This window comes from Empidonax traillii, unplaced genomic scaffold (genome assembly GCF_003031625.1).
Source record: "Empidonax traillii isolate 1590-97213 ecotype Southwest subspecies unplaced genomic scaffold, ASM303162v1 scaffold541:size654180, whole genome shotgun sequence".
Taxonomy (NCBI): Eukaryota; Metazoa; Chordata; class Aves; order Passeriformes; family Tyrannidae; genus Empidonax; species Empidonax traillii.
This window is the reverse complement of record NW_020955734.1, coordinates 264,269-291,696: the sequence shown is the minus strand read 5'-3', so window position 1 is coordinate 291,696 and position 27,428 is coordinate 264,269. Positions and strand designations below refer to the sequence as shown.

The window sequence follows — 27,428 nt, the reverse complement described above, 5'->3', positions numbered from 1 at the left end:
GATCTGCTGCCCTTCTGTGCTGCTTACGTGGAGGAAGCAAATGTCAGCTCTGCTTTTGTCGTTAAAGAGCGGAGCAGGAGGGAAGGCAAGGGGTGAAAGCGTGCCCTCTAGGATTTGGAAGAGACCAAGCTGAAAAACCTTGATGGTATTTGTTTTGAAACAGTTTCTGCAATGGAGAACAGCTGCCCTTCCAAAGGAAACAAGAGAATCTGCAGCTTTTTTTTCTCTTTCAGTGTGCAGTGGCTGAAATGCCCATCACAGGCCTCGGGCTCCACTGTGTCTTTTTGGAGATGGATGTTCATCAACACACAGAAATTTTGAGCTTAGGGTTATTCTGGGTCCTTGTTAAAACACAGCCTCAGTGTTTTGTTTTGTTTTTTTATTCTTATTTTTTAATTTTCTTCTATGGTGCATGAAAAGACAGGTCCTCATTGCCAAAATACAGGCTTGAGAGAATTATCAAATTTGAATTATAAGCCACGTGAACTTTTAAAATTTATCTGTGCGTATTGACATTTGTAATTCCATCACTCTAATATAGCTCAGAAGTAATGGGCTGCAAAATATCGCTTTATCACAAAAATACACACTTCTAGATTCTATTCTTGTGCAGACAAATGTTCCACAATAATTCAAAATGGATTATTTTTGCAGTGGAAATAGTTTGGCAGTTTTAAAATATGCACTAAATGTCTTACTTCGAAATTGATCTGGCAGTGAAGAACTAGTGTTTCTACTAGGAGTTCACTAAGATGATTAATTATATATTACATGTTTATGGACAATTAGTAACGCTGGAAGCAAGTTTTGAAAGTTCTATTTCAGTTTCTTGGTATTTGAACAAAAGATTTCAATTCAAAACAAACCTGCAGTAAACTGGCAGGTTTGGTGAGGAAAATGTTCTTGTGGAAGAGAGGAATACATGTGAAAACTGTGTGAAAAATGCTTCTTTTTGTGGAGAGCTTGTTCAATGGCCCTGTGAGCATTTCAGAGTCTTGGGGATGGATGAGAACATATTTTCGAAGGGGCTCCCCCAGCAAATAAGTTACAAGAACACAAAAGGTTTCCAAAAGAGTTTAATAAATAATGAGGTTCTTTCTGTACTGTATAAACTATAAATATACCATGCAGTCCTTTATAACTTAAAATAATTTACAGACTGAGGTAGGGGGGTAGGAGGGTGCTGGAGGGCGTAGCTCCCCGCTCAGGGTCTCCCTGATTTCCTGCTGAGCACACACACACAGGCCGTGTCGATGCGGATGAACCTCCAGGCCGCCTGTTTGCCCTCCATGGTCAGGGCCTTGACGAAGGTGTGGGTGGTGGTGCAGTACGAGTTCCAGTGCTTGGCGTCGATCCCGCGGCACCCGCCCGACACCGGCTTGGGGTCCCTGCACTTGGTCTCGAAAAAGTACTGCTTAAAGACGTTGTTGTTGATGTTGACCTCTCCCAGCACCGTCACCTCTTTGCCCTTAATGTCGGTGGCTGTGGTTTTGTCCCCCACCCACATGCTGACGCTGTCGCACACCGAGAACTCCCCCCGGTGCAGCACGGGGTGCGTGGACCTCTTGGTCCTGGCGGTCCTGTTGAGGGAACCTGCGCCGCCCAGCAAGCCCAGACTCTGTCCCTGCCCCGCCACAGGCGGGGGCTCCGTGCTGAACAGCACCCGGGGAGAGCGGAAACGCCTCTTCTTAAAGATTTTGGGGTCCACCGTGATGTTTATGGCTTCTCTCCTGCTCCAAGCAGCGTCTTGGCCGCGGGGCGTCCGTGGGGCTGCCTCGGGAAGGTGGTGCCTGTTGCTCCGGTGGGTATTGAGCAGGGAGTGTTCTGCTGGATACTCCAGGGGAGCATAGTCCTCTGACTTTGGAGCTGCCTGTGTGCCGATCAAAAAAGCTACAATCAGAGTGTAGTACAGCATGGACATTACGTTATGCACCTAGAACGAGAGAGAAAGGCACTGTTACTGGGGGGCCACGTGGGCACAAACCGCTGCCGTCGCTGGCCATAAAGTTCTAGGATACCCGGGATCATACGGATTTCATCAGGTACTCATGTGGGTGCCAGATGTTGTTCTTCCGGAGGAGCTCATTCAGACAGCATAAATGTTCTTAATAAAGCGAGAACATTAGAAAATAATAGCTAGATTATTATTAATTCCTCTGGTATTTGTTATTAGAGCTCTGTTTATGAAGCACTTGTTTGGTGTTATTAATGTGGAGACCATATGGCGACAGCATGTTCCCAGGAGTCAAACCTCCAGTGATTTTAGCAGCAACCTTTTTGGCCAGGGCTGGTCTCTTGCTGCAAATACCCTGAAGAGGAGTGAAACAAGAAGCTAAACCAGCCTAAACCAGCTGTCCGTTCCCTAAACTTGTCAGCAGAGGTGTCCGGTACCTCGTGCCATTATCACACCCTCAGCAGCCACACTCACCTGCCATGTGGCCAGGCCCCCACCACTGGCTGGCTCAGCAGCCTCCAGCAACTTCCAGCTTTCTCATTTGCCCTTTCAGGACACTCCACATGGCTGATTCAGGGCAGATAAAGCCCAGCCTCCTTCCCCAAATTGCTCAGGTATCCATGCCACGAAGGCAGGTGGTATTTTTCCATATTTAAAGGCAAATATGGGTATTACGTGGAAGCATCGTGGGTGCCAGGCTTCCTCTGCATTGGCATCTTAGGTGCAGCATAACTGAGGCCATTGTGGCCATAGCAGTGGGAATTCTGGACAGGGAAACATCTGCCTTTTTTCAGAATGCCAGGAGCAAGAACCTCCTCAGACGTCCCTGCAGAGCAGATACAGCTCCAGTGCTAGTCCTCCTTCCATCCAGATGACATGCACATCTGTTTGGGTGTGGAAAAGTGCAATCCAAATGTCTAAACCTTTACTAAGTCCCGTTTCATGCTGGAAGAGCAGCAGCAGCAGCAATACCTCGCTGGGGCAACGAGCATGTGCTGACTAATTCAGCCACGTGTTGGGAGCAAGAGACATTCAAAAACCCTCTGAAAATTGCAGTGAAGGGCAGACATTGTGTTTCCTCTGTGAAGACTTAACAAGCAGAGACGGGGTATAAACAGAAAAGCCCAAGCAAGGCTCCTCCCCGTCTCTTTGCCTTGTTTTCCTGACATGTCTCAGCTGGCCCCGAGCTCCGCCGTGTCCGGCCAGCAGGCAGGAGGCCCCGTGTCCACTGGACAAACAGGGTTTTGTACCAGAGGAATCGGGCTCTGCAGTTCATGCCCTGATTTCCCAGCATGTCCTAATGTTTTTTCTGGGTGTTGGTCAATTATTGTGTAGCAGTTCCCCCCCTTCCCTGTTCAGCTTTCTCGGACTAGAATCCCAAGCAGCACTAAAGGAGCTCAATCAGGGGTTTAGCTTTGCCAGAGGACAATCCTGTGGGAAATGCAGGATAGCCCTAAGGTGTCCCATAGGATCTTGTGTGTCTTATCTCAGACAGGAGCTGAAATGCCATAAACAGAAGGGTTCAGCAGGAGATGCCAAGTGAAGGTAGGGACTGAGGAGGGTGGAGGTGCAGTCCCTGCATGGAGGGGAGGAACGAAGAGAAAGGCCAAAAGCCACGCGAGCACTTGTCTGTGCAACAGTTGGGCTGGAGGAACTGAGGGCAAAACAGTGATGAGGAGAGTCAAATCTTTGTCACAGGGAAAATCCAAAGCTGCTTTAATTTGCTTAAAGCAGGGCTGAGGGCTGCTGCTTTCCCACGTGCTGCCCGAGCTGGAGCAATCAGCATCATCGTCTGTATAAGGAAACAGAGCTGGGTGTAGCTCACAGCTTGGCTGTGCACGATCCAGAGAGTAACCCCTTATTCTACAACCAAATTAAAATCAGATGGTTCATTACATCTCGACAGAGTTAGCTTTCCTGACAGAAATGGTAATGGAAAAGGTTTGCAGAACAAAACCCAGGCACAACTTAGCCATGCCAATGGCAGCCTCAACCTATTGTGTTTATACATAAACCCCTTTTTTATTGTTTCCTTCTATAAGAAAGGGATGTTGCAATGTCAGCAAAGAGCTGGTTCTGGTTTTGTGCTGTGCAAGATTTGCTGCTCTAAAATTCAGCTACATTTATGTCCCTTCTCCGGGCTGCTTGTGTTCCATGTGTTGACATTTTTGCTTTAAGGTCATTAACATAAAAGCAGAAAAATCTCTCCTGCTTGCCTTTTCCTTTTTTTTTAATTGCCTTGTATTTCCTCTCCTTGTAGTAGAACATTCTGTGGAGTGTGGACCAAATACAGGCAGAATGTATTTAGGATGTGTGGTAGTTTTCCTGAAAATTCAGAGTTGAGTGTTTTTATCAATTATTTAGTTAGTGGAGAATAGAAAGTGACACAAAACAAGGAAGTGGACAAGACCTGATGACACCACAAGCAAGATAAGATTTAAAGAGTAGGTGTGCCTTAGGCTGTGAGGGTTGTGGACTTTTTTGCTGGCACGTACAGGTGTTTTACAGACTATTTTGGGATGTTGAAAGGGACTCTGAGCAACCTGGTCTAGTGAAAGGTGTCCCAGCCCATGGCAGGGGGTGGAATGAGATGAGCTTTAAAGTCCCTTCCAAACCATTCCATGATTCTGTATCTCAACTTTGTCACATACTTAGTTATCAGACCCTTTCAGGGTGCTTTCTGGAGATTCTCACAGTGGATGCCAAGCGCAGCCACCTGAACTTGCAGGCAGAGGAACAACTGCCAGCTCTGGTGCTGGTGGCGCTCAGATGTCTGTGGGTGACATCGGCCGCAAAGCCATTTTGACACCAAAATTACAACCCCTCCGTACCAAACCCCACTTTTATGGTGGCCAAGCGTCATTTAAACACTTCCTCTGGTGTAGCTGCTGCGTGAGGTTGGCCATGGGTGGTCTGAGCCTGCTGGGAGCAGGGTGAGTGCTGTGCTTACCTCGGGCTGTACTGCACAAAGAACTGCTCCCCCAGCAAGGTCCTTATTTCATCCAGAGCTGAGCCGGGCTGGGCTGCAGCATGCCATCGGGCCCTGGGCTGCAGAGCTGAGCCTGGCACTTCCTTATGCTGTCTTTCACTAGAAGCAGAAGTATTTGTTTCAATAATCAGCCAGCAAATCAGTGTTTTCAGCACCATTCCCCACTTGACAGCAGGAGGACGGGGACAAACCCGCTCGCTTGGCTCTCTGAGCTGTGCCTTTTCCCCTGCAGTAAAGAGCTTGGCTAAAGCGGTTCCAGACTTTGCAGAGAACTGCACCTTTGCCAGACCCAACAATCCACTGCTTCCCACCCCTCTCAGACACCTTCCAGGCTCACCAAACCCGTGTGGTGCAGCTGTACCTGCTGGTGGCACTGCCCGAGCTCTGTCTGCACAGATGGGCACACCAGGGCTCACACCCCCACCCTCTGTGGCTGGGAGGCAAATCTGGTTGCAATCAAATTCAGGGGGAGAATCACAGATTGCCAGTTACTGGCAGAGAATTGCCTGATTGTGGCTGATATTTGAGCAGAACCGAAGATACAAAACTCGCAGACACACGAAGGCATTTATATAAATGTTTGTCATCTTGCTACTGCAAGGGCAGAAACAGCTCCAGTCTTAATTATTGCACTCTCAATGGTCATATAGACCCCAGCTGAAAGAAAACTATTATTTTCTTCACCAAGTAAACCAAGCACACTGACTCTTTCTCAGCAAAGTACATTTCTGATTGTAAATTCGTGAGTGCCACTGAAGGGGATAGAAATAGTATTTTATTAATCTTACGTATTAAATAGCTTATCTGTTCCACTTAATAAGGTAAATGGGGGTTGTATAAGGTACTCCTGTACTGCAGAAATCCTGCTGGATTCAGTGTGGAGATTGAAGTGCATTTGCTGAGGAGAACAGGCTGCTGATGCCAAAGCATGGACTGGATTCATTTTACACCTGCACAGCGTCTGTCCTCGGCAGAGGGGGCTGCCAGCGAAGGGTTTGGCTCTTATCAACACCCCACACAAGCTACTTGGTGTTTAAAGCTCCAAGTAAAATCTGCCCAGCCTGTTTCCATCAGTGCAGGGCAGGGGATTGGCTCTGTGGGTGCTCACTGTGTGGTTGTGCAACACTCTGGGCAGTGATTTGGCCACCCTGGATTTGCTGCTGTCTGTGGGTCGTGCTCAGCTTCTCCCCTACCTGTGTGTCGCTGTGTTTAGGGGCTGAGATATTTACAGTGATATCGATGTGTCAGGAAGGCCAATCAGGGCTCCAAAATCCAAAGCTTGGTGCTGCAGATGGAGTGGGCTGTATTTTTGCAGGAATAGTGGAGTACTAACCCTTTCAGTGAACTCTGGAGAGTTTAGTACCAGTAATGATGGAGCTATAATGTGCTGGCCACTGCCAAAAATAATCCAACAACTTTTCCGACTGTTCTGCCACCCTAAGAAAACACTCTTTCAGTTCCAACTGGCTGGTTTTTAACCACAAAAGAGTTTATTTTCAGCAGGACTCCTTTTTTTTTAAAGCTCATTTACCGCCTTTTTCCCGGATTCCTGGTTGTGGCAGAATCCAGTAAATGATGCCGTGTTACTCAGCATCTATATACTATTCCTTTGTACCTACCACTCCCAGACATTCATAAAATATCCTACTGAAGTAACTATTTATTCAGAATTTACGTGCATTCACGATGACAGACTTGGCGGGTAAAAAAAAAAACAACTCACTTTAATCTTAGTCTCAGCACATATAGAATAGAGTCATAGAGTAACACAGAATGGTTTGGGTTGGAAAAAGACCTTAAAGCCCATCTTGTTCCACCCCCTGCCATGGGCAGGGACACCTTCCACCAGCCCAGGTTGCTCCAAGCCCCGTCCAACCTGGCCTTGGACACTTCCAGGGATGGGGCAGCCACAGCTTCTCTGGGCAACCTGTGCCAGGGCCTCGCCTATATTTCAATTATTGCCTTTTTCAGACAGATCCACTGGTAAATAATGAGTTTGTTTCTTACTGTAAACCCCTATGGGGCATTCCTGTGCAAATTGCATTTTATATATTTATAACATGTCACTTCTCCTACTGGATCTGGTTGCCCAGAGTAGCTGTGGCTGCTCCTGGATCCTTGGGACTGTCCAAGGCCAGGTTGGACGGGGCTTGGAGCAACCTGGGCTAGTGGAAGGTGTCTCTGCTCATGGCAGGGGGTGGAATGGGATGGTCTTGAAGGTCCCTTCCAACCCAAACCATTCTGGGATTTTGGAGAGTGGAGAAATGGATCACATCAAAAAGCAACTGGTTCTGTGTCTTGAAAAACTCTTTGCTCGCAGGACCTGTAAGCCCAACAAGTGCCAAACAAAACAAGTGAGGGGAATTCCTTTTTAATTAAAGTTTCCCACAGAATCTGAGAAAAAATGGACAAGAAGGGTGTGTTGCCTGGAAACTTATTAGGAATGAAAATTTAATAAATTTACTAAATTAATTGCTTCCAATAAGAATAGCAGTCAGTGCAGCCTCCTAATTGCACATTGACCAGATGCCATCAAGTAGCTCCTACACTAGTGAGAGAAAAGATAAATTAATGCTCAGTTTGGCTCAATCAAACCCAGCAAGTACATTATTTTCTAAATAAAAATAAACATAGGCAACAAACATAAGCATAGAATGTTGTAATCTAAAGCCTGATACAATTTGGAATGTTGTTTTCTGTCATTCTTGAAGTTGTTGGCGTGTTTTAGGGATGTGCAAAAAATAAACAGAGCTCCTTGGCTGTCAGTGCAGCAAAAGGGATCGTGGAGGTCACCAAAACAAGCAACAAGTAGTGCTTTAGTTTTGTCTCCCTGTTTCTGGTAGCAAGAGAGGAATGAGCGAGGCAGCTGGTGCTGAAGTCATTGGTAAAGTGAAGGTGTCTCTGGCACATCTTCCTCACAGAAGAGGTATGTGAATTATATGAATTAAAATTTAGCATTAGCAATTCAGGGAAATGATTCCCGAGCCCTGGGAGGGAATCCTGAAGCCATTATGACTAAGAACAGCGTCAGAGGCACAGCTTTCCCTTGATCTTAGCTGATGAGCAAGAAAACGGGAATTTCTAATGGACTCAACATCCCATTCCTCTATTATATCTGCAGTGACTCAGCTTGGAAAGAAGAGGTTTATGGATGCTGGAGAGCCAGCTGGAAGCTACCTGTGTCTCATACATTTCCTTTTTTTTCCCCAAATGCCTCCAGCACTGAAATGTTCCTTTGAGGATTTCTAGGGAGAGCAGTAGATTGAGAAAAATGCTGCCCTGCAGCAACGAGCACCCTGTCACCGTGATCATCATCCTCAGCACAGGATGTGCAACAAGTATCTACCTCCAGATCTCTGACTCATGTTTAGCAGAGGTAAAGATAATAACAGGGATGCTTCATAGTCCATTATGCATTAATTTGGGGGTAATTAAGCGCTATGAGTCTTGACCCATCCCTGGAGGAGTTCAAGGCCAGGCTGGATGGGACTTGGAGCTACCTGGTCTAGTGGAATATTCCCTGCCCATGGCACAGGGTTTGGAATGAGATGGTCCTTGAGGTCACTTCCAACCCAAACCTGTGATTCTGTAACTCTGCAGGGTGGGGCTTCACCAAATCAAACACCACTAAGGCTTTGGAAAACACTTCTTAAGGTTTATTTTATGCTTATTGGGGCATAAGTAATAGAAATGGGTTATTTACAGCCTGATCTTATCCCTGCTATCCTCCTGAGCCAGTAGATAACTATTTCAATTCTGGTGTCTCTGTAGAGAAGCCCCAAAAAAGGAAAATAAGTTTTTTGCCCATTGCCTTCATTTACACCCCATTCCCTGAAGTGAAGCCACCTGATGGGAGAGAGATCCAACCTGGAGCCACAGGGGGGATTCCTTACAGGGGGTGACAGGTCTTGTGGCACAGCACAGGCAGATCTCACCTTCAGAAGGCTCCCTTTGCAACTCCTGAGTGGTGAAACAAAATCAAGACTTCTGTCTATAAGAATGTCATCATTTGTTTTGCAACTCAAATTTGGTTATAAGGTGTTTGGCCTCGTGATACTCTCACTCGTAGGACATGCTCATGGGAATTTAGAGTCATCAACAGTCATCTAAAATGTGAAAAAATACGTGATCTTTAGGTCACAGTGGCCATACCAGTAAAGACTTGCAGTGGGATGCAGCTCTTGCTGTGACAGATTGGCTGTTAGGAAGTGTTAAATGCGCACGGAAGAGAAAAGTTTATCCTTGTTAAGATAGCAAACTGACAGTCTTTAAATAAAGGATAAAGAAATTGCCTCTGTCAAGATAAAAATCTCTTTAAATACAGTGAAGGAAAAATAGTCACTTACAAAACTAGTGACAATCTCTGGAAATAAATGACTGAAAACAACTTTAGAAGGATCTTGTGAATCTGATTCTCCTGAAGTCAAAGACATCAATGGCAAAAGGCTGGTAAAATTAAATGAGCTAGGCACAAAAATCCTGGCCAGAAATAAGTTATCTGAGCATACCACAAGTTGTATATCACCCCTGTATTATCATCTATAATATAATCCTAAAATTAATGATTGACATGTGATGATTCCATTAGAACTTTCCACGCAGCCTCGAAGCTGGATATATATTTTATGGGGCTCCAGGGTTTCATATATCCTAATTCACAGGCACAAAGGAGAGACTAAACAACTCAGGCACTAACTGACAGGGAAAACTACTGCAGGATAAATGGGATAAATCCATCCCACTCATATAAAGCTGGGATGCCTCCATCCTACCCAGCTATCAGCTGGCACGAGGGATTGCTGCTCCTTCCAATTCCTGCCCAAAAACAGGAGGACAACTCATTCCCCAGTTTCTGTTTAAACAGTGAGTCCAAAGATCTTCATGAGGCTGGTGCATGGCTTGTCCCTCTCCCCTCTACACCCTTCCCAAAGGGATTTATGTTTGGGAATAGTTGGCTTGCTATATTTGACCCTGAGGTTTCCAATACGAAATGACCGGGAGTGAAATAACTGGAATTTCAGACTTCACGAAACTACTAAAATCAAACTGGAATTCATCTGGGACCAGAAAGTATGAGGGCAGTCAGACTGTGATGTTACTATCCCATCTTACAGCCAAAAGTAGTTAAGGCAGAAAAATACAATATCTTTAGGGCCAGTAAACTTTTCCAACTAGTGATCTTATTCCAGCTATTCAGAAGGGAATATAAATCCTGATTCTTGTCCAAACCCTGATTAATAAGAACCAGCTGAATCCCAGCAGTGAGCCTAGCATTTAGTTTTTATTCAAGCTCATAATTTTCATTTATATTCTCCTTTTTCACTTTTCTACAACTGCACAGATAAATTAGAAACAAAGGAGATTTTTAGCGTCTGGACGTGTTGGAGTGTGATGCACAAAGTGTGGTGACTCCAGAAATGAGGCAAAAAAACAAAATTGAGGAGGATTGTCATGACCAGATTCCCAAAGGTAGATTCCATCATCTGCAGTGTTTCTCTAGATCTTGAATTTGGAAAAGAACATTATGTAAGGGGCAAGGAGCATCCATAAATTATTATGGCCAAGATCCTCATGACTTTTCAGGCTTTCCTGTTCTATTAATTATTTACATCCAGAAGGAATTTTGTCTTCTACAAATCTTCCAGTGTGTTTATAACTATTTTAAATGACTCAATGATATTTTAATGGGGCAGGAATTCTGAAAAATACCAAAGGGAACCTGAAGTGTGTCTGTTCTTGGCAATTAAAGTACAGAAAGAAACAGTAAAGAAGGCAGGAGTTGAGAGAACTGTAAAACCTATATTCCACTAGAGCTGAGGGCCTGGCTGCACCTGATTAAAAATGTAGCTGGAGCAGTTCAAACTGAGTGTTGGATTTTATTTTTTTTTTCCATTAAAAAAACCCTTCAGGACACAGACAAAAGTCTACAAAACAAAACCTTGTGAAATGGAGATGCTCTTGTGTTCACTTGCAGATTGCTGAGATAGTGAAGGAACACTGAAGAAACAGAACATTGCTTTGCCTGTGCAGGATTTTCCATCCAAAAATGCCAAGACGTTTTACAAACACTTAATAAAATGAACCTCCCCACTCCCTTATGGTCAGTAGAATTTACTTCTGTAGCAAGTGAAGAACCCAAAGAATAACACAGAATTCTTGCCAAGCAGTAGCAACGTTCCTCTTCTCCATTGCCCCTCTCCTGTTTATTTTTTTTAAAACTTCTAGGATATTCTTTCCTGTTTCTAAACCTGTTTTACCTTCACAAGACCTACAGAATTCCGTTATTTTCTCAGTGACTGAAATTCCCTCTCTCTTGATTTACTTTCGTGACAATGTGGAAAGGATGGGAAGAAAACTCAAACAGGACCTTTCGAAATGGAATTCCTAATTCTCATTGCAGTTGGAGTCATTCTGTGCCCTCCTTGTTGTAACAACATGTAACTCATAAGGTCTGGGGATAATACTTCTAATTATATTTAAATGTTAATATTTTTCTTTAAATCAACATGTCCCAAGTTGAATTGAATGCGTAAAGAACTGAGTAACTGGGCTGTTACTCATTATTAGTTTGATTTCTGTATGCTTTGACAATATCCTGTAAATTTGAGATGTTTATTTCCGTAATTTCTAGATGCCTGGACAGAAGCAGGGGAGCACAGTGAGTTGTGTCCTGCTATACAGGATTTGAGTAGATATTTTTATACCTCCTCATTGCAAAGCCTGAGCTTGTTCTGCAGATCGTAAAGATGGAGTGATGATGCTCAGACTCCTCTACTCCACCTGCCTTTCCCCTTCAATCTGAGTTCAAAACAATTTCCTTAGAATTCCTAAGTACTCCACTACAGAGGCGTGAAAATACAGTGGGGTTTTACCATCTAAACCAAGCAAACAGTTTAGCTGGGTGCAAGAAAAACTTCCAGCTTTGAAGGTTTTTTTACTGCTTGCTGGCGACTTCAAAATTCAAGTTACTAAAGAGGTGGTAAAGAGGGGTTTGTTTCTCTGCGCAGCAAGACCCTTTTAGATGTGGTGCAGTTTTGAAATGAGAGGGTAAAACCTCCTAAGAAGCAGGGTCTGTAGTAGAGCTGTCCACAAAAAAATCTGGAAACACCACCAAATAAAACAAAGCAAACCACAGAAACACGGGCCGAGTTATCAGGTTGCAGCGTCATCTGAGCGGCTCCCGTAATGTTCTCCACAAGCACAAGTAGTTCTTGCAGGAGAAATAGGAGTCTCCTGACATCTAGGCTAGTTTACCAAGAAAAACACGAGGGTTTTTACTATTGCTTAGACATTTAAGATGTTCATTCTAATGCTTTGGCTCCTCCGAGCACGAGCAGAGAAAGGAAAGCGGCGAACGGGATTTCACCTCTGAGCCCCAGTGCTGCATCGTTTCCTACAAGCAGACAGAGCTGGTTTGTAAACTGTGGTGCTGCTGGAATTTTTCCCCTTGGGCTTTCATACTTTGTATGTTTGTGCTCAGCACTTACTGAGGATTAAAGGACAGTTTCTGTGTAAGGGTGTTGACAATGCTCCATACCTACATTTTTGGTTTTTCACTGTATGTTTTTCTGAGTTCAGCCTGGAGGATGGTCCTGATTAATTGGCAGCAGAGTAAACCACTGCAGAGCATAAGTGTCCAGGGAAACAAATCCTATTTCTTCATATGCTTTTATTTGCCTCATTGTCCTTATTTGTGCATTGTGTTTTACTGTGTGCGTGCCTCAAGTGGTGGGAAAACAAGTGTGGTTTTGCCAATGTTTGTAATCCATGGGAGCACCAGCTCCTTCTCTCGTCACCAAAATCCTTTCCTGCACTTTTATTGATGGAATGAATGGATTAAAAAGCAGGAGAGCTGGATGGCCATCCCCTCCTGCAGTGACTCAGTGGTGCAGCAGCAAACGACACACCGTGCTCTTGCACTGAGTTATCTCCTGGGGACCAGACAGACCTGAACCTTCCCTGTGTGAGCAGAACAGCCCTTGTGCTCGTCTGGTAATGGTTTGCTGGGCAGCACATTCAAGGGCCAAGCAATCCAGTTCTGTTGGTACAATCTCCTGTGCTCTGGATCCCAACCCTGCCCCTGGTCATGCCTATGTCTTGACATAGTTTTGTTTCCTCTCCAGCTCCAAGTGCTGCTCCACATGCCTTCTGACTCCTCTATTTGCAAGTCTCCCTGCCTTCTCCTTTCACACATTGAGACCAGCTGCCTCAGAGTTCCTGCCCCACACAATCGGTGCACGTGGAACCTCTTGTTGTCGTCAGCACCCTGGCTTTCATCTGCTGTGGAAGGTATTTAGTCATTTTATTAATTTTTTTATTGTATTCACTCCCATGCTTGCAATGCCAGGCAACTGCTGGCAACCCTGAAGAGGGGTGGTAACAAAATGTGTTGGGTTCTGTGCATTAGCAACAAAATATATCTTCAGGAAAACTACTTGAAACTGCATTTTCTTGCGCTGAAAAAGTACGGAGACTTGATTTAGGAGTTACCTCATTCCTATGCTCTGAGACTCTCAGCTCTGCTTCGCTCGAGACCCTGACACTAAACCTGTGAGGCCAGAGAAACAGAGGCCAAACTTCAGCCCTCTCAGCATCCTGAGTGTGTCAGGCAGCTGCTGCACAACAAATCTGCTCACGCTCCCAGAGAGCACAGACAGTTTGAACCGGGTCCATATTTCAGCTGCACGGTGTGGGCTGCTGGGCTCAGGCCCAGGGAGAAGTGGGGAGTAGGAGTTTTCCATCTTCCTATTATGTCAGAGTTTGAGGGGAGGCAGCTGCTGTGGATGTTTTAAGACAGGAGGTTTTTTATTCCCCGCTCAGCCGTTTAAGGTGAAATGAAATTTAAGGTGACGTTTACGTGTGGGAAGGGGTTTTGTTTGTCTGGATCTTGAACCTCTGGAGCCTGATGGCTCTGGAATATCCTCACCTCACACTAAGCTTGACTGATGATCAGAGTAAGAGGCAGAGAAGTGGATGATGTTGCAGAGCCTGCAGTTGTCTCAGAAATAAATCCCTGAGTCTCTGAATGGTTCTCCTGGTCACGAAGCTACTCTGTGAAAAAGGACAGTTCAACAAAAAAAGTGTCTGTCAAGGAAAGATCTGATCCTTTCTTGCTCTGTGGGAATCCTTTAAGCAAAGAACAGAGCTCAAAGAAGTTTAAATGAAGTTCAGCAACCTTTGCTTAAGAACAGGAAACAGGGAGTTGGACTGACCTGGCAGTCTCAGCAGTTCTTATAAATCTCTGTTTGGCAACTCACTTGTGTTCAGAGCATTTGAAGGGTCTTTACATGTTCTGTTTTCTGGCATCATCTGGTTGCTGACAGCATTTTTTGCTACAGTTAAAAAGTATAATGGGGAAGATGCATCTTTTCCTTTCAAGCTGTGCCCTTGCATGTTTGTTCCATGCTGTTCTAGAACTCTCTCTGGCCCTGCTCTAAGGCTGAATAACTGAATGCCCAAACTGCAAGATGATGTTGATGGTGTTGGACTTCTCTGTGCTGTTCGCACTTCAACTTTCTGTGGGGTTCACTGACTCCCCTGGTATGCAGAGCTGGAAATGTGGGAATTCTCATAGAAGTAGGCCAGGATTAGAAGATTACTATTAATGTGTTTGTCAGTGTATTGTTTTTCTTGCTACCTTTTATTATTCTAGATATGAACCTTATTTTCCATGTCCATGGTGAGATCAATAGACTGAATGTGGGAACTCTTAGAACTGGGAGCACTAAACTGTTGTAACAAGTTTCCTCATCCCATATTCATTATAAAACAAAACCTTCTCTTAGTAATGTATCACAACCTCAAAGAAAAAAAGAGGGGAAGGAGTGAGAGTGGGAGGAGCAACTTCTGGAAGTTGTGGACTGGTACCTTCCTGTAGGAAGGAGAACCTGCAGAACTAATAACTTGTAAATAGTATTCCAGGGCTGTGGCTGGTAAGTGAAATACAGCTTGAAGTTCACAGAATCATGAAGGTTGGAAGGGACTGAAAGGCTGCAATGAGATCATCAGGCACTGGAAGGGGCTCTAAGGTGTCCCCTGAGCCTTCTCCTGGTTGAACATCCCCAGTTGTCCCATCCTGTCCTTGCAGGAGATGATGTTGATCCCATTACTACAAAATGAAGTGTTTTACTCAAACCAGTGAGGACGAAAAGTCATGGCTGCATGGAAGAGAGCTATCTTTGTGCAAGCTTTGATGTTAAAAAATAGCAACTTGAACTTGCAGATGTACTGATTACCCTGCTAAAAGAAGACATGGAATCTCTTCCCAGAATTACAGCATTTTAATTAGAAGAATGTGAGAGCAAAGTCTTAATCTTGTTAGGAGGGATAGATACGGATAAGGCAGAAACAAAATCCACAGCAACACAGCCCCAAACATGAAAATCAGTGTCTTGGAGGCTGGTAACAGCAGCAGAACTGCTCCCTGTCACTGCTTTTCCTACAAGACTAAGCTTGACAGTGACTAAGTTGGAAAAAATACCTCTTCTGCCTTGTAACACCGAGCTCCATCACACACAGCTGTTTGAAAATCCGTGGCTGAAATGCAGGGAAAGGCACTTTAAATGTACAGACCAAATCCTCTGGTACACGATTGCTCTCTTTAAATTTGCTTTCGACCTGCCTAAATTCTTGTGACATTCAAGGATCAATAAGAATCTCATCTGTAGCTGATCCTGACAGATGTTAATCTTCGCCTTGGCTTTGCAGTCTGCTGGAAATAGTACTTGTTTCTTCATGTCAGGCCTCTGGCAATGCTTATGGAGTCAGGATTACAGTCTCCAGTGAATCCCATTTTTACTGTTATTAACTTTCTAAACTGTTCCCCATAGCTGGCAACCTTTCCATGCTTGGAGACCTACTTAGTGGGAAGCTGGGAGAGTGATGGCTTTTGCCTGTCTGGAATCATTGTGGCTTTAATTGAGATTTGTTTAATTTTGTCATTAAGTCCATTTACATTGTAGGCATTTCATGGCCATGATCACATACTGTGCCTGCTCACTGGCTGCACTTTGTTGTGATTTACCTATTAAAAAAGGAAAAACAGCTCCATGTTTAATGAAGATTTTTACAAGTAGCAAGGTTTTTTCCTTAATTCTTAATTTCTTCAAGGTTAACTTAATTAATAAATTCAGCCAAATTTTGGATTGGGAATTGGAGACATGGCTCATCTGCAGAATCTGTGCTGTGCTCTGAGGAAGTGGCTCGATTTGTTTAACAAAATCCAGGTGTGGGGTCAGCATCTACTTGTCTGGAAGGAATTGATACCACTGTCAGAACCCAAAATATCAGGGTTTATGGCAAATCTTGATCAGAAAGCAAGAGGAATGGAAATATTTCTCCTAGGAATGCCGAGGACAATGTGGTGAACAGAAACCAGTGGGTGCAGCATTGCTGTGTGTGTCCATCAGCAACAGGGATGTGGGACAGCTCTGAGCAACCTGGACCAGTGGAAGGTGTCCCTGCCCAAGGCAGGGGGTGGAAGGAGATGAGCTTTAAGATCCCTTCCAACCCAAACCAGTCTGGGATTCTGCAATTCTATGACAGATCAGGGATTGCAGGTGACTTTCCCTCTCTTAGGATGAGTCAGGGGTGACCAAAACTATGTGGGTTACAACACGAGCTTGATAGTGATCACTTCATCAGCTGGGGAAGCCACATACTTGCTTCTTAAAATGAAAAAAGAAAGCTGATTAATCAGCTGAGTCATCCTGCTCTGCCTCAGCGTTGGTATGAGTGGCATTCCCTATGGATCAGCCTATTCTGAGGGAAAAGCCAAACCATAATCAAGACTAATTGACTGAGCTCAATCAAATGTTTCAAAATACCACCCATGAGTTTTAGATCAAATGAAAAGCAGGGATTTTCTCCGTCAGGCACTTAATTGCTTCCTGAAAACTTGCTCTTCACAGTAATTTGAAGATTTTCACTAGTGCTCCCTCCAAGTAAAAGAGTTTTCTTCCATTCTCTGGGTTTACAGTAGTGATGTACAGATTAACAGACTGGAACAAGACACCTGCCCTCTCTCATGTTCTTCTTTCTGAACGATGCTGCAGCGCTGCCTTGTCCCTGGGACAGGAAATTTGCAGCTTTTTAGAAGCTTTTAGAAAGATAAATCACCCCAAACTGTACTAGGCATTAGTTCTAGCAGCAAAAAGCACAGCCTTCCAAAGTCAGTAGATTTTCCAGTTATTATGTTTAGAGAATTATTTCTGTGGGTTTTGTTTCTTTCATCGAGCAAAAATTGTTTCAAAGAGGAGCTGAAATGTCACTTTATTCTTTTTTTTTTTTTTCAGGAGTTTGTCCAGTGGAGAATAATGGTGGTGTTTTAAATCTTTGCCTGGCTCCTGGTGTGCCCCAGGTTGTGTGCAGCGATGCGAAATTTATCATCTGCACATCTGGAGGTGAATCATCCCCGCTCCCCGCACGCACGTGGTTGCGCAATTTCATTGACTGCCTGCTTTGATGAATATTTGATACTTGTCTTGTGAAGCTATTCCATCCCATTGGCAACAAGTGGGAATTCTGAGCACACTCAACAGCTCAATCTGATGTCACAGCTGATGGATTCACATCTGTGCCGGGGCACGGGGTGAGCCAGCCCTGCTTAATCACCGGGGATACCGAGAGAGAAGTCACAGCACAGACATCTGCCTGCAAATCCTGCACCTGCACTCAATGTTTTCCCATCTGTGTAGCACAAGCTGTGCAGAGCAGGTGGTAGGACCTCAGGTAAGATGCAGGGTTACAAACAATCATCGAGGGATCATGGAATGATTTAGGATGGAAGGGATCTTAAAGCTTGTCCAGTTCCACCCCACCCTGCCTTGATGATCTTGGAGGTCTTTTCCTGCCTTTATTATTCTGTAATAAATTCCATAATCCTCCCCCTGCCTAATTATGACTCTAATATTTATTGCCATTGAGTGCAGAGCACCCTTCTGCAGGCAGGACATGCACACCTGAGCCACGGCTGCACTTCACACCTCCTGCAGCTCCCCCAAAAAGCATTCACAGGAGTCTGATTCCAAACCTGAATTTCCACGGGGTTTGTACCCATCAGTTCAAATAACCTGCTGTGTTTGAAATTCGCTCTCGTGGTACCACTAAACCCCATTTGTGACCACGGATTTCCCTTGGCTGGGTATTTGATGAGCACCTTGTATTTATTACAGAGTTATTTGTTAATGCTTTTTTTTTTGTGTGTGTGGTGAATCAACTGTCAGGAAGAATCATAGTGGTCACAAGAAAGCAGATTTATTCTGAATTGGAAGGAAGAGAATGTGGATGAGCAGAGAGTGGAAGGAGACAAAAGATGACCTTTGTAGCCAGATGTGATCTGCAGCAGGGCAATATTAAATGCTGTTGAAGAGTGGGACTCCATAGATTATTGGCATAATTGTGGCAATAGGGATAGATTTTTCTTTGGTATTTGCCTATTTTTACTACAATTTTCATCAGATGATGAATGCAAGAAAATTTTCGATTGTCTAACACAAGAAAAATAAGCTCTTTCTTCTATTCTTTTAAATAACATATGTCTAGCAGATTTCTAACTGAAATATCTTTTAAAGAGGCCTATTGTATTTGAATTTAGCATCTTTCAACTTTTCTCTGGGGTTCCTTTGCATTAATATTAGGTTCAAAGCAGATAATCAAGGTCTAAACCTTACAAGATCATTTTTTTGCCTGCTCAAAATGAAAACCAGAGGGAAGTTTTGCTGATTAGGTGTGTCCTTCCTTTCCCTGCACAATGCCAGAGTTTAAATGCATGTCACTTGGAAATGAGCTTTTGCAAATTCATTTTATTTCAAAGGGAGAGAGGTGAACTTTAAATCTGAACTTTAAACATTACATCAGTTTTCCTGTGGCACTGGGAAAAGTGTTATTTTCTTCGAAAGTATTTCCCTTTTTGCTTTCAAGCGATGGCACAGCCGAGTGCTGAAGGCTGAATTCAAATGACTTGAGCTCTTTTGTGAAGTTTGAAATATTGGACAGAAGGGAGAAATTCTAGAGATCCCTGAAGAGTTTTCTAATTTATTTGCTTCTAAATAAGAGGGGAGAAACGAGGAGGATCAGAACACACAGAGAAAAGAAGCGGCTTCTGGTGCAGCCCTTCCCAGTACCAGGAACGTGGATCCAGGGAAAGCTCATGGATCAAACTCCCCCTGATGCTCTGGATTCTGGATGCTTTGCCAAACCCAGAAACTCACACTTTTGGCACATATAAAGTGTCCTGGAATGTGAGGCTGAGCAGTGACCCTTTGCACTCTCCTCTTTTACAGCGTGTCCCTGAGAAAAACGCCGGGAGGAAGGTTTGGCAGGAGGGACTGGGGCAGGGAGGGATCGGATCCAGGCAGAACAAAAACACGGGTGTTGAATATTTAGAGCAGGGAGAACATCAATCATGGAATCCCTGGATGATTTAGGTTAGAAGGGACCTTAAAGCTCGTCCCATTCCACCCCCTGCCATGGGCAGGGACACCTTCCACCAGCCCAGGTTGCTCCAAGCTCCATCCAACCTGGCCTTGGACACTCCCAGGGATGAGGAGTCCACACCTTCCACTGGACCAGGTGGCTCCCCAATAGCAAGGGGAGGAATGGAAAAGATTCTTGACTTGGAAAATAAAACCACACCTTATTTCTGTGGCTTATTCTCGGTGTATTTATTCCTCTTGACACGGTTTGTGCACTTTCTCCTTCCAGGTAAGAAGTGCAGTTACTATGAAGGGTTTTGCTGAGGGAAATGGATAAAATTTCTATCACTGGGCAAAAGAAAGAATAATCAGCTTATTCCCCATTAAATAGAATCCCTTTAATATCCTCTCAATAAGAATGACCAAGTGAAAGGCTCATCTTGGTGATCCTCTCTCTGACAGAGGCAAATGGAAGATCCTAAGAGCAACATGAGCATACTGAGTTACAAATAATTCAAATTAATTAGTTGTATTGCTTTGGAATGCGTGTGCCTTCAACACCTTGCTGGTCTGGGACTGGGACACAGAGCATCTCAAAAGGATCCTGGAATAATGGGCAGGAAATGATGCATTTTGGAAAATGCAGGCTGTGTCATCCACCACAGGGCAAAGCTCTTTGTGAACAAGCACAGGTCTTTTTTCATACCTGAGTCATCCAGCACATAAAGTCGTCAAAAAAAACCCCCAAAAAAACTCTGTTTCAAAACAGAACAACACATCTTCTGTGAGCCAGAGCTGTTAAATGTCTCATAATCAAAGTATTATATAGCAATGAGGTGCCTGGCAAGTCCCCATTACAAAAATTTCTGAAGAATCCTTTTTTTTTTTTTTTTTTTTAAGAGCCTGGATCACACATGGTTGTGTCAGGAACAAAATAAAACAGTCAAAGTAAAGCAGTGAACCAGACCAAAAAAAAAATAAAAATCTGTGTCACCTTTGTACCCAAACAACAGGGGAAAAAACTAAATGATTAAGAACAGGAAAAAAAATCAAAATAGTAGTTTTTCGCCTTGCAAAGCCATACTTAGCAAATAGAAAGTTATCAAAGACATAATCTGCTTCCCAGCTGTATTTACACTGGGCTAATTTACTCATTGTAGGTCAGAACTGTCAGGATCAGCCTAATCTTTATAAATATTCTGGGCACTTAACAAGTGACTGAGCTGAAGCCATTTTTGCTGCACTCTCTTTAAGGCAGCAACATTTCTCACAGATATGAGAGTTCCAAAGAAGTGACCAGCCCTTTGTATAAGAACCAGATTCATTTTATCAATTATTCATTCATTTTCTCCTTGGAAGGAGCTTCTTATCTGCATAACATAAATGTCGTTGTGGTTTACTGGGCGTGGTGGTGTTAAGTCAAAAGTTGGATTGATGATCTTAGAGGTCTTTTCCAACCTTAATGATCCTATGATTTTGTCAATAATACGTAAACCGAGCCCAAAACAGTCAAAGGAGTTGTCTTAACTTTTATTTGATTTTTTTCTGACTTTGTGCTTGAATCTTTTCCCACTGAAATCAGTGGGAGTTTTGGTTCATAACAAGCCAATGGGAGCAGAATTTGATCTTTTATTAGCACACTGTTATGGACCCTATGGGAACAGGAAATCAGATTTTGGAGCCAGGAACATAAATGAGAGCAGGACTTTTTGGAATCAGTCTAATGGTCTGTGTTCAGTGTTCAGTTTTAGAAAATCCCTGAATAAAAGAAGCCTTGAGCTACATCAAATGGTCTGATCACTGCAGGTTTGATTTCTGTCAATCTGAGGGGAGATGTGGTGGGATTTGGGTTGCAAAGTCCAAGCCAGGCAATTCCTAAAGATTTTTGCTGTCCATTGTCACCATCTCACCGTTTCTTACTGTGAGATGTGGAAGCCATTCCATGAGATGGGACAAGGGGGAATGGCTTCAAATTGCCAGAGGGCAGGGTTAGATGAGAAATCAGGGAGAAATTCTTCCCTGTGAGGGTGGGGAGGCCCTGGCACAGGTTGCCCAGAGAAACTGTGGCTGCCCCATCCCTGGAAGTGTCCAAGGCCAGGTTGGAGCAACCTGGGCTGGTGGAAGGTGTCCCTGCCCGTGGCAGAGGGGGTGGAACTGGATAAGTTTTAAGGTCTTTTCCCACCCAAACCATCCTGGGATTCTGTGTGATAAAACTGATCTCAGCAACAGAGAAGATGAGCCTGATACATCCCAATTTGGGCCATCTGATAGTGTCAGCTCCTGTGCCATGAAATCTCAAAGCACTGCTGTAAATGCAAGACCCCAGGGACAAAAACAAGAAAGGGGAAAAAAAACACTTCCTCCAAGATAAGGAAAATTCAGAGATGTTTCATTCACTGAGCAACGGCCTGGGGGAATTCAAAGGATGCTACAGAAGCCTGGCAATAAAACCATTAAATGTTGTTTCAAACTACCTCACGCAGTCATTTGAATTTTGGATTTAGATGATGTGCCACAGAAATCTTATTCATGTGTGTGTGTTTGTGGGGCCTGATTTCTACATGCATTGTCAGTGCACTTAGTGATGTGTTTCCCTGCTACTTTTTACTTAAGATTTCTGTATAATATTGTTAATGAGAGCTGTCAGAAAATACTTTAGTCCAATAATGAGTTTCAAAGAAGGTGCTCCACCTGAAAATCACACAGATATGAGATAAATTTGTATTTCCACATTTGCACTGTATTTCATTGAATTCCACAAGATCCACCAGATTTGTATTTTCCCAGGCCTTCCTCAGTCATCATCTATTTAGACACTGATTTGCCTGAGGAGCCGTAAATCTCAGCATTAATTCTGTAGTGGTAACTTCCACGAACACCGGCCCACACCTAATTTCTTGGACAAAAATCATAACGAAGGAAGCTATTTTACCTTTTAATTTTGCCAGAATTGCCCTTCTTTTTATCAGAGAACTGACCACCCACAGGATATATTACACAGTCACCACTTTTTTTCCAGGGTAGGTCAAGTATTTGCTCTGAGTAAAGCACTGAGGAGAAGTTTCTAGAACAGAAGTGCATCCAGGTCAGTAATTCTGCCTCCTGCAGCAGCTGCTGATTGTGGGGAGTGGTGCATGAATAGGGCAACCACATGGGGATCATCTCCTTGGAGTGCTCTCCCACTCAGCAATCATTTTGGATTTATGGAACCACAGGCAGCATCTTTGCTTTCAGAATGTCTGATTGCTTCCTGAACCCTGTGACCCACAAAATCCCATGGAAAGGGATTCCAGGGCTCCATTACGCCTGGAGAGAGGAACCACCTTCTTTTGTTCGCCCTGAACTTGCCACCTGCCAGTTCTGTTTCCCACTCCTTGATTTTGGAACTGGGAGACAAGACAACAGCCATTTCCTTTAAACATCTTAAGGACAACTATGACTATAAATATCTCCCTTACACCCCTCCTCAGCCATCTCTTTTCCAGACTTAGAAATCACAATCTCTGTAGTTTCTCTAAATACAGAAAATGTTCCAGGCTTTCATCATCCTTTCATCATCCTTTTCTTGCTTTGCTTTATCCTTTTATCCATTTAACTGATGGTCAGAACTACAAGCAGGGTCCAGGATTTGGGGACAGTACGAGTTAATATTGAGGGTCTGAGATTTTCTTTCCCCCAAATTCTTTAGGATTTAGGATCAGTGGAACTGGGCAGACAAGAGTGCACACAACCCACAGTAATTGATACTATGCTCTCTTGGCAACAGCAAAAATGATCTTGCTTTGCTTGACCACAGAATTTTTGGTATAAATGCACACACACACACACACACACACACACACAAATATTTAATGAATTCCACAGAGTGCACAAAGGGCATTGTGTCAGGAGAACAAGCCACACACATCCCACAGGACATCTGTCCCCGAGTGGGAGAGGAGCTTTGGTTGGAGAAATGTTCTTAAACGCATTGGCCTCTGTGACCGGGCTCAGGTCTGACCCAGACCAGGGAGAACTTCCTTCTGGTTGGGGAAGGAGCACAGTTACAGCAGCACTGGCACATGTGCCTTTTGTTTACATAGAATCACGGAATCATTTTGGTTGGAAAAGGCCTCCAGGATCATCGAGTTCGGCCGTTAACCAGCACCGCCACATTCACCACTAAACTGTGTCCCCAAACGCCACATCCAAGCATTTTTTGAACACTTCCATGGATGATGACTCCACCACTGCCCTGGGCAGCCTGTGACAGCGCCTGACCACCCTGTAGGGGAAGAAATTTTCCATAATATCCAACCTAAACCTCCCGTGGCACAGCTTGAGGCCGTTTCCTCTTGTCCTGTCCCTGGTTCCCTGGGAGCAGAGCCCGACCCATTCCTGGCCACAACCTCCTGTCAGGGAGTTGCAGAGAGCCAGAAGGTCCCCCCTGAACCTCCTTTTCTCCAGGCTGAGCCCCCCCAGCTCCATCAGCTGCTCCTGCTGCTCCAGCCCCTTCCCCAGCTCCATTCCCCTCAGGCAAGTTTCTTTCCCATGAGACAAGTTTGGCGGCAAGAGGTGTTCCCCCACATTTCTCCAAGGGTGTAATCTGACCCAATAAATGCTTTGTTTGGTGGTCACTTGCTGAATAAGGCCCTAAATCCCTGGCTCTGGGAGGGCAGCTGCCGGCAGAGGTCACCGTTGCTGTGGCTGTTCTGGAAGGGGTTGAGTTTCACCGGCTTTGAGTGGCCTCGCGTTTGGGATCGACAAATATTTCTAACCCCACCAATCCAGCGCAGGCTTTTGCTGCTGAGAGCATTGAATCTTTTGGAATGAAACCATGAATTTTATTAACGCTTTCTTTTAATCAGAGGAGTCTGTTCTCAAAACATAGACTGAAAAAAAAAAAAATCACGGATTTCTGTTTGCTTCTTTATATCACCAGTGTTTTTTCCACTTGTCTTTAATTTAATTCAATTAATGCTAATTAATATGTATTCAATATTCTGTTAGTCCCACAAGCATGTTGTATGGAAAAATCCAACAACAAAAAAAACCCAACAAAAAATTAATAGTATTAGTTGTAGTTAAATTTTATATTGCCAAAGCCATGGAACAGTAGGGGAATTTATGGGATTTATTCAACTGATTCAAATAATCTAGTTTTTAAGGTGTTCTGTTTGACCCTTGTTCCAGGCATCCAGGCATTAAAGGAACACAGTTTGTACTTGAAAATGCTAATGGGAACACATAATTTAGGTGTTTTTCTAACCTGATTTTTTTAAAATTAATATCTTATGGTGATTTCATAGACTGCCCCGTTATTCTATGGAGTAGTTGCTTATTTAGCATATGGGATAAGAAGATGCTCATGCTTGTTATAATTCTCCAGTGAACTTAAATTAAGAAACTTTCAGGTTTTGATGGAGAAAAGGGTCAGTGCTATGAGAATGAGAAAAAGAAAGCCACAGTTACTTTCTTTCCCACCTTGTTGTGAGTGACAGATCCCTTCAGGGTGAGTGGCTGGGATTGATCAAGATGTGAAATCACTGTTACTCCACTGCCCAGATGCGTTGGGGGGCTCCTCTCCAGATCTGGCTGAGATTTGTTTAAAAATGATTCATATGGATGATTATTAATGTATTTAAAGGCCAAGTCTTTCTTATCATACTTGAGAACGCTCCAGTATATTTAATTCTTCATTCCATCACTGCAATCTCTTTGGGAAAGTACAGAAAATATTGTAGCCCTCATAGTTTCAGACAATTGCCTGAAATGGCAGATGCCAGGGGGATTTTAAAAGCCTGTTTCCCACAATATCTGAACCAGCTCCGAGGTGCCAAGAGCAGGAAGGTACAGACAAATCAGCTCCCTCTCTACCTTATTGCAGATAATTGTCACCTTTCAGTTTGGCTTAGCAAAAAAGAAGTGCCCCCCAAAAAACTTTTTTATTGTGATACTTTAATGCATGAAAACATCCATAAATTATCTGCCTAACAGTTACAATGCAACTTCCAAGCTGTGACAACTTGGAAAACCAGCCTGACAAGCACGCTCACTTTTGGTGTTTTTCTAAAACTTCTTGAGCATATAAGGAGAATTTAAAGTGAAGAAAGAACCGAAGCACAAGCACTTTTTGTTCTCAGCACACAAATTTCTTCTGTCTCCCTGACTGGGGTCCCTGTTTTCATCTCTGTCTCAGCTAAAAGAAGTGTTATCACCCTCTATAAATCAATAAACATTGTCAGCCCCATCCTGTCACTACGGGCAGGCAGCAGGGAGGTCGTGAGCTTTTCCAAGTGGACATCCTAGAGGATACACGGGTCTTTGGTGAAGTGCTGCTCTGTCTGCGGCCAAAAGGATTCTGCCTTGGGCCAGTCACGCTTTGATTTAGCAGAATTCCTATTTATTTGTGTTAGTAAAGGAAGAAAGGAGTTTTTATCCAGAGTAGAATTATCAGAGGAAAAAAAAAAAGAAAAGAAAAATAAAAGAAAATAAGAAAGCTTTAATATTCAGAACAAAGCCAGGAAAGAATTTCCATATAGGTGTAACTGCTGTAGAATGCAAATAAAACTAAGTTCCCATATACCTGGATAAAAAGAATAAGAACACTTGCATTTCCCTAAGATTAAGCCGCTCTTGCTAAAGATGTTTTTCAGGCTTTAAGCTTATCCACAGCTGCTTGCAGGAACACCTTCCAGATGTGCGTGCAGCCAAACCTGCCCCGGCAGATGCGATTTTTCGGTTTCTCAAAAAAAAAAAAAAAAAAAAAAAAAAAAAAAAAAAAAAAAAAAAAAAAAAAAAAAAAAAAAAAAAAAAAAAAAAAAAAAAAAAAAAAAAAAAGCAAAAGCTGCTTTTTAAGCATTGAGGCATTCCGCGGACGCTCAATCCGCGCCGAAAAAAAAAAAAAAAATAAAATCGCAAGGCACGAACGCACCGGAGGTCCCGAAGTTGCCCGAGCGGTGCCGCGGCGTGGCCGGGGGTCACTCACCTCAGAGCCGGAGCGCTGCAAGCCGGGGGGACAGGGGCTCCCGAGGGGTCTCCAGGCTGCTCTGTGCTCTGTAGCACCCCAGTCCTCGGCCGCTCTCGTAAGCCAGAAGAGCCATTCACATTCCCTCTGCCTTTCCAGCCTCATTCAGCGCTCGCGGGGCTCCAGCGCCGCACTGACTCACCAGCGATCCAGCTCCCTCTGGGTCCTAGCGCTGGGGGACGTGTGGGAGCTGCACGGGCTCGCAGGAATTCGGCCCCCTTTGGCTCGGTGCCGAGCCCAGGCGAGGGATGCGCAGATGTGCAGTGAAAGTTTCAAAGCGCGGCTGGTTGTCTGAGCGCGCACACGGAGCTCCCGGAGAGCCCCTCCGGCTTCCCGGTGCCGCTGGCAACAACTGAAACCCTCTCTCTCTCTGAGGGATGTTTTGTCCTCAGCCTTTCCACTCTGCATCCTAATCCTTGCCCTCAATTTAAAGATGAGGGCTCGCCGAGTGAAACTCCCGGCTCCCCTGGTGAATGGGTCCTTTGGAAAATCATCTCCAGAGCCCTTCGCTCGTCTCGGGAGTCTGTAAACAAACCTGTAGGGACACCAATAGTTAACAGGGGAAGCAGTGCACTGTGTTCCCTGCAAAAACTGAGCAGTCCCTATTATCAGCTGTCTCTGGCTGGGGTCAGCCAAGCACTGATCTAGAGTAGCAAAGAAATATTTGACCCTGACTTGAGGCAGAGGAAAAGATTATATAAGAGCCCTTCCAGCTGTAATATTCCATGTTTAACACGCTTACCTTAAGTAACAAACAGATATGGAAATGCTTGTCTGTATATTTGAGGAGGTGGATTAACCCCACAACAATGGGGTTTAGGCACTGGTAAATATAGGGAAGAAATGTGAAACGAGAAAATGAACAATTTCTTAATATATATATATATATCTATAAAAGGCAACTTGGCAAAAAACTACACTCTCCAAAAAGTTGGCAACTCTGTAGAGGATTAAGAAGCAGCCCCTGAGAATTTCCTAGTTCTCATTCTGGTGTAGTGGAACCTTTGTGATTATACAGAGTCGAGGGAAAAAAAAAAAATTAAAAGCAGATCACTGCATTTTATC

General features: G+C 44.0%; 1 protein-coding gene across 3 annotated transcripts; it reads right to left on the bottom strand.

Annotated features, from left to right (window-relative positions):
* Window positions 1–1,063: 1,063 nt before the first annotated feature.
* Window positions 1,064–26,952, bottom strand: NGF (nerve growth factor). 3 transcript variants are annotated; one of them, XM_027897421.1, is made up of 3 exons: window positions 26,325–26,422; window positions 4,905–5,042; window positions 1,064–1,933 (listed from the first exon to the last, which is right to left on the bottom strand). In XM_027897421.1, exon 3 carries the CDS (start codon window positions 1,919–1,921, stop codon window positions 1,205–1,207), a length of 717 nt encoding a protein of 238 aa, XP_027753222.1. In that variant the 5' UTR covers window positions 1,922–1,933; window positions 4,905–5,042; window positions 26,325–26,422; the 3' UTR covers window positions 1,064–1,204. The 3 variants fall into 3 exon arrangements, with proteins under 3 accessions (XP_027753222.1, XP_027753220.1, XP_027753221.1); XM_027897419.1 differs by lacking the exon at window positions 4,905–5,042 and having other exon boundaries at window positions 26,325–26,952; XM_027897420.1 differs by lacking the exon at window positions 4,905–5,042 and having other exon boundaries at window positions 1,064–1,870; window positions 26,325–26,952.
* Between the last annotated feature and the right edge of the window lie 476 nt (window positions 26,953–27,428).

Excerpts from the sequence above, each read along its gene's own strand:
- NGF (XM_027897419.1), bottom strand. The coding sequence starts at position 26,468 with ATGAGGCTGGAAAGGCAGAGGGAATGTGAATGGCTCTTCTGGCTTACG. Across the intron at positions 1,934-26,324 it reads TGCAGCGCTCCGGCTCTGAG|GTGCATAACGTAATGTCCAT; the intron begins GTGAGTGACCCC and ends CTCTCGTTCTAG.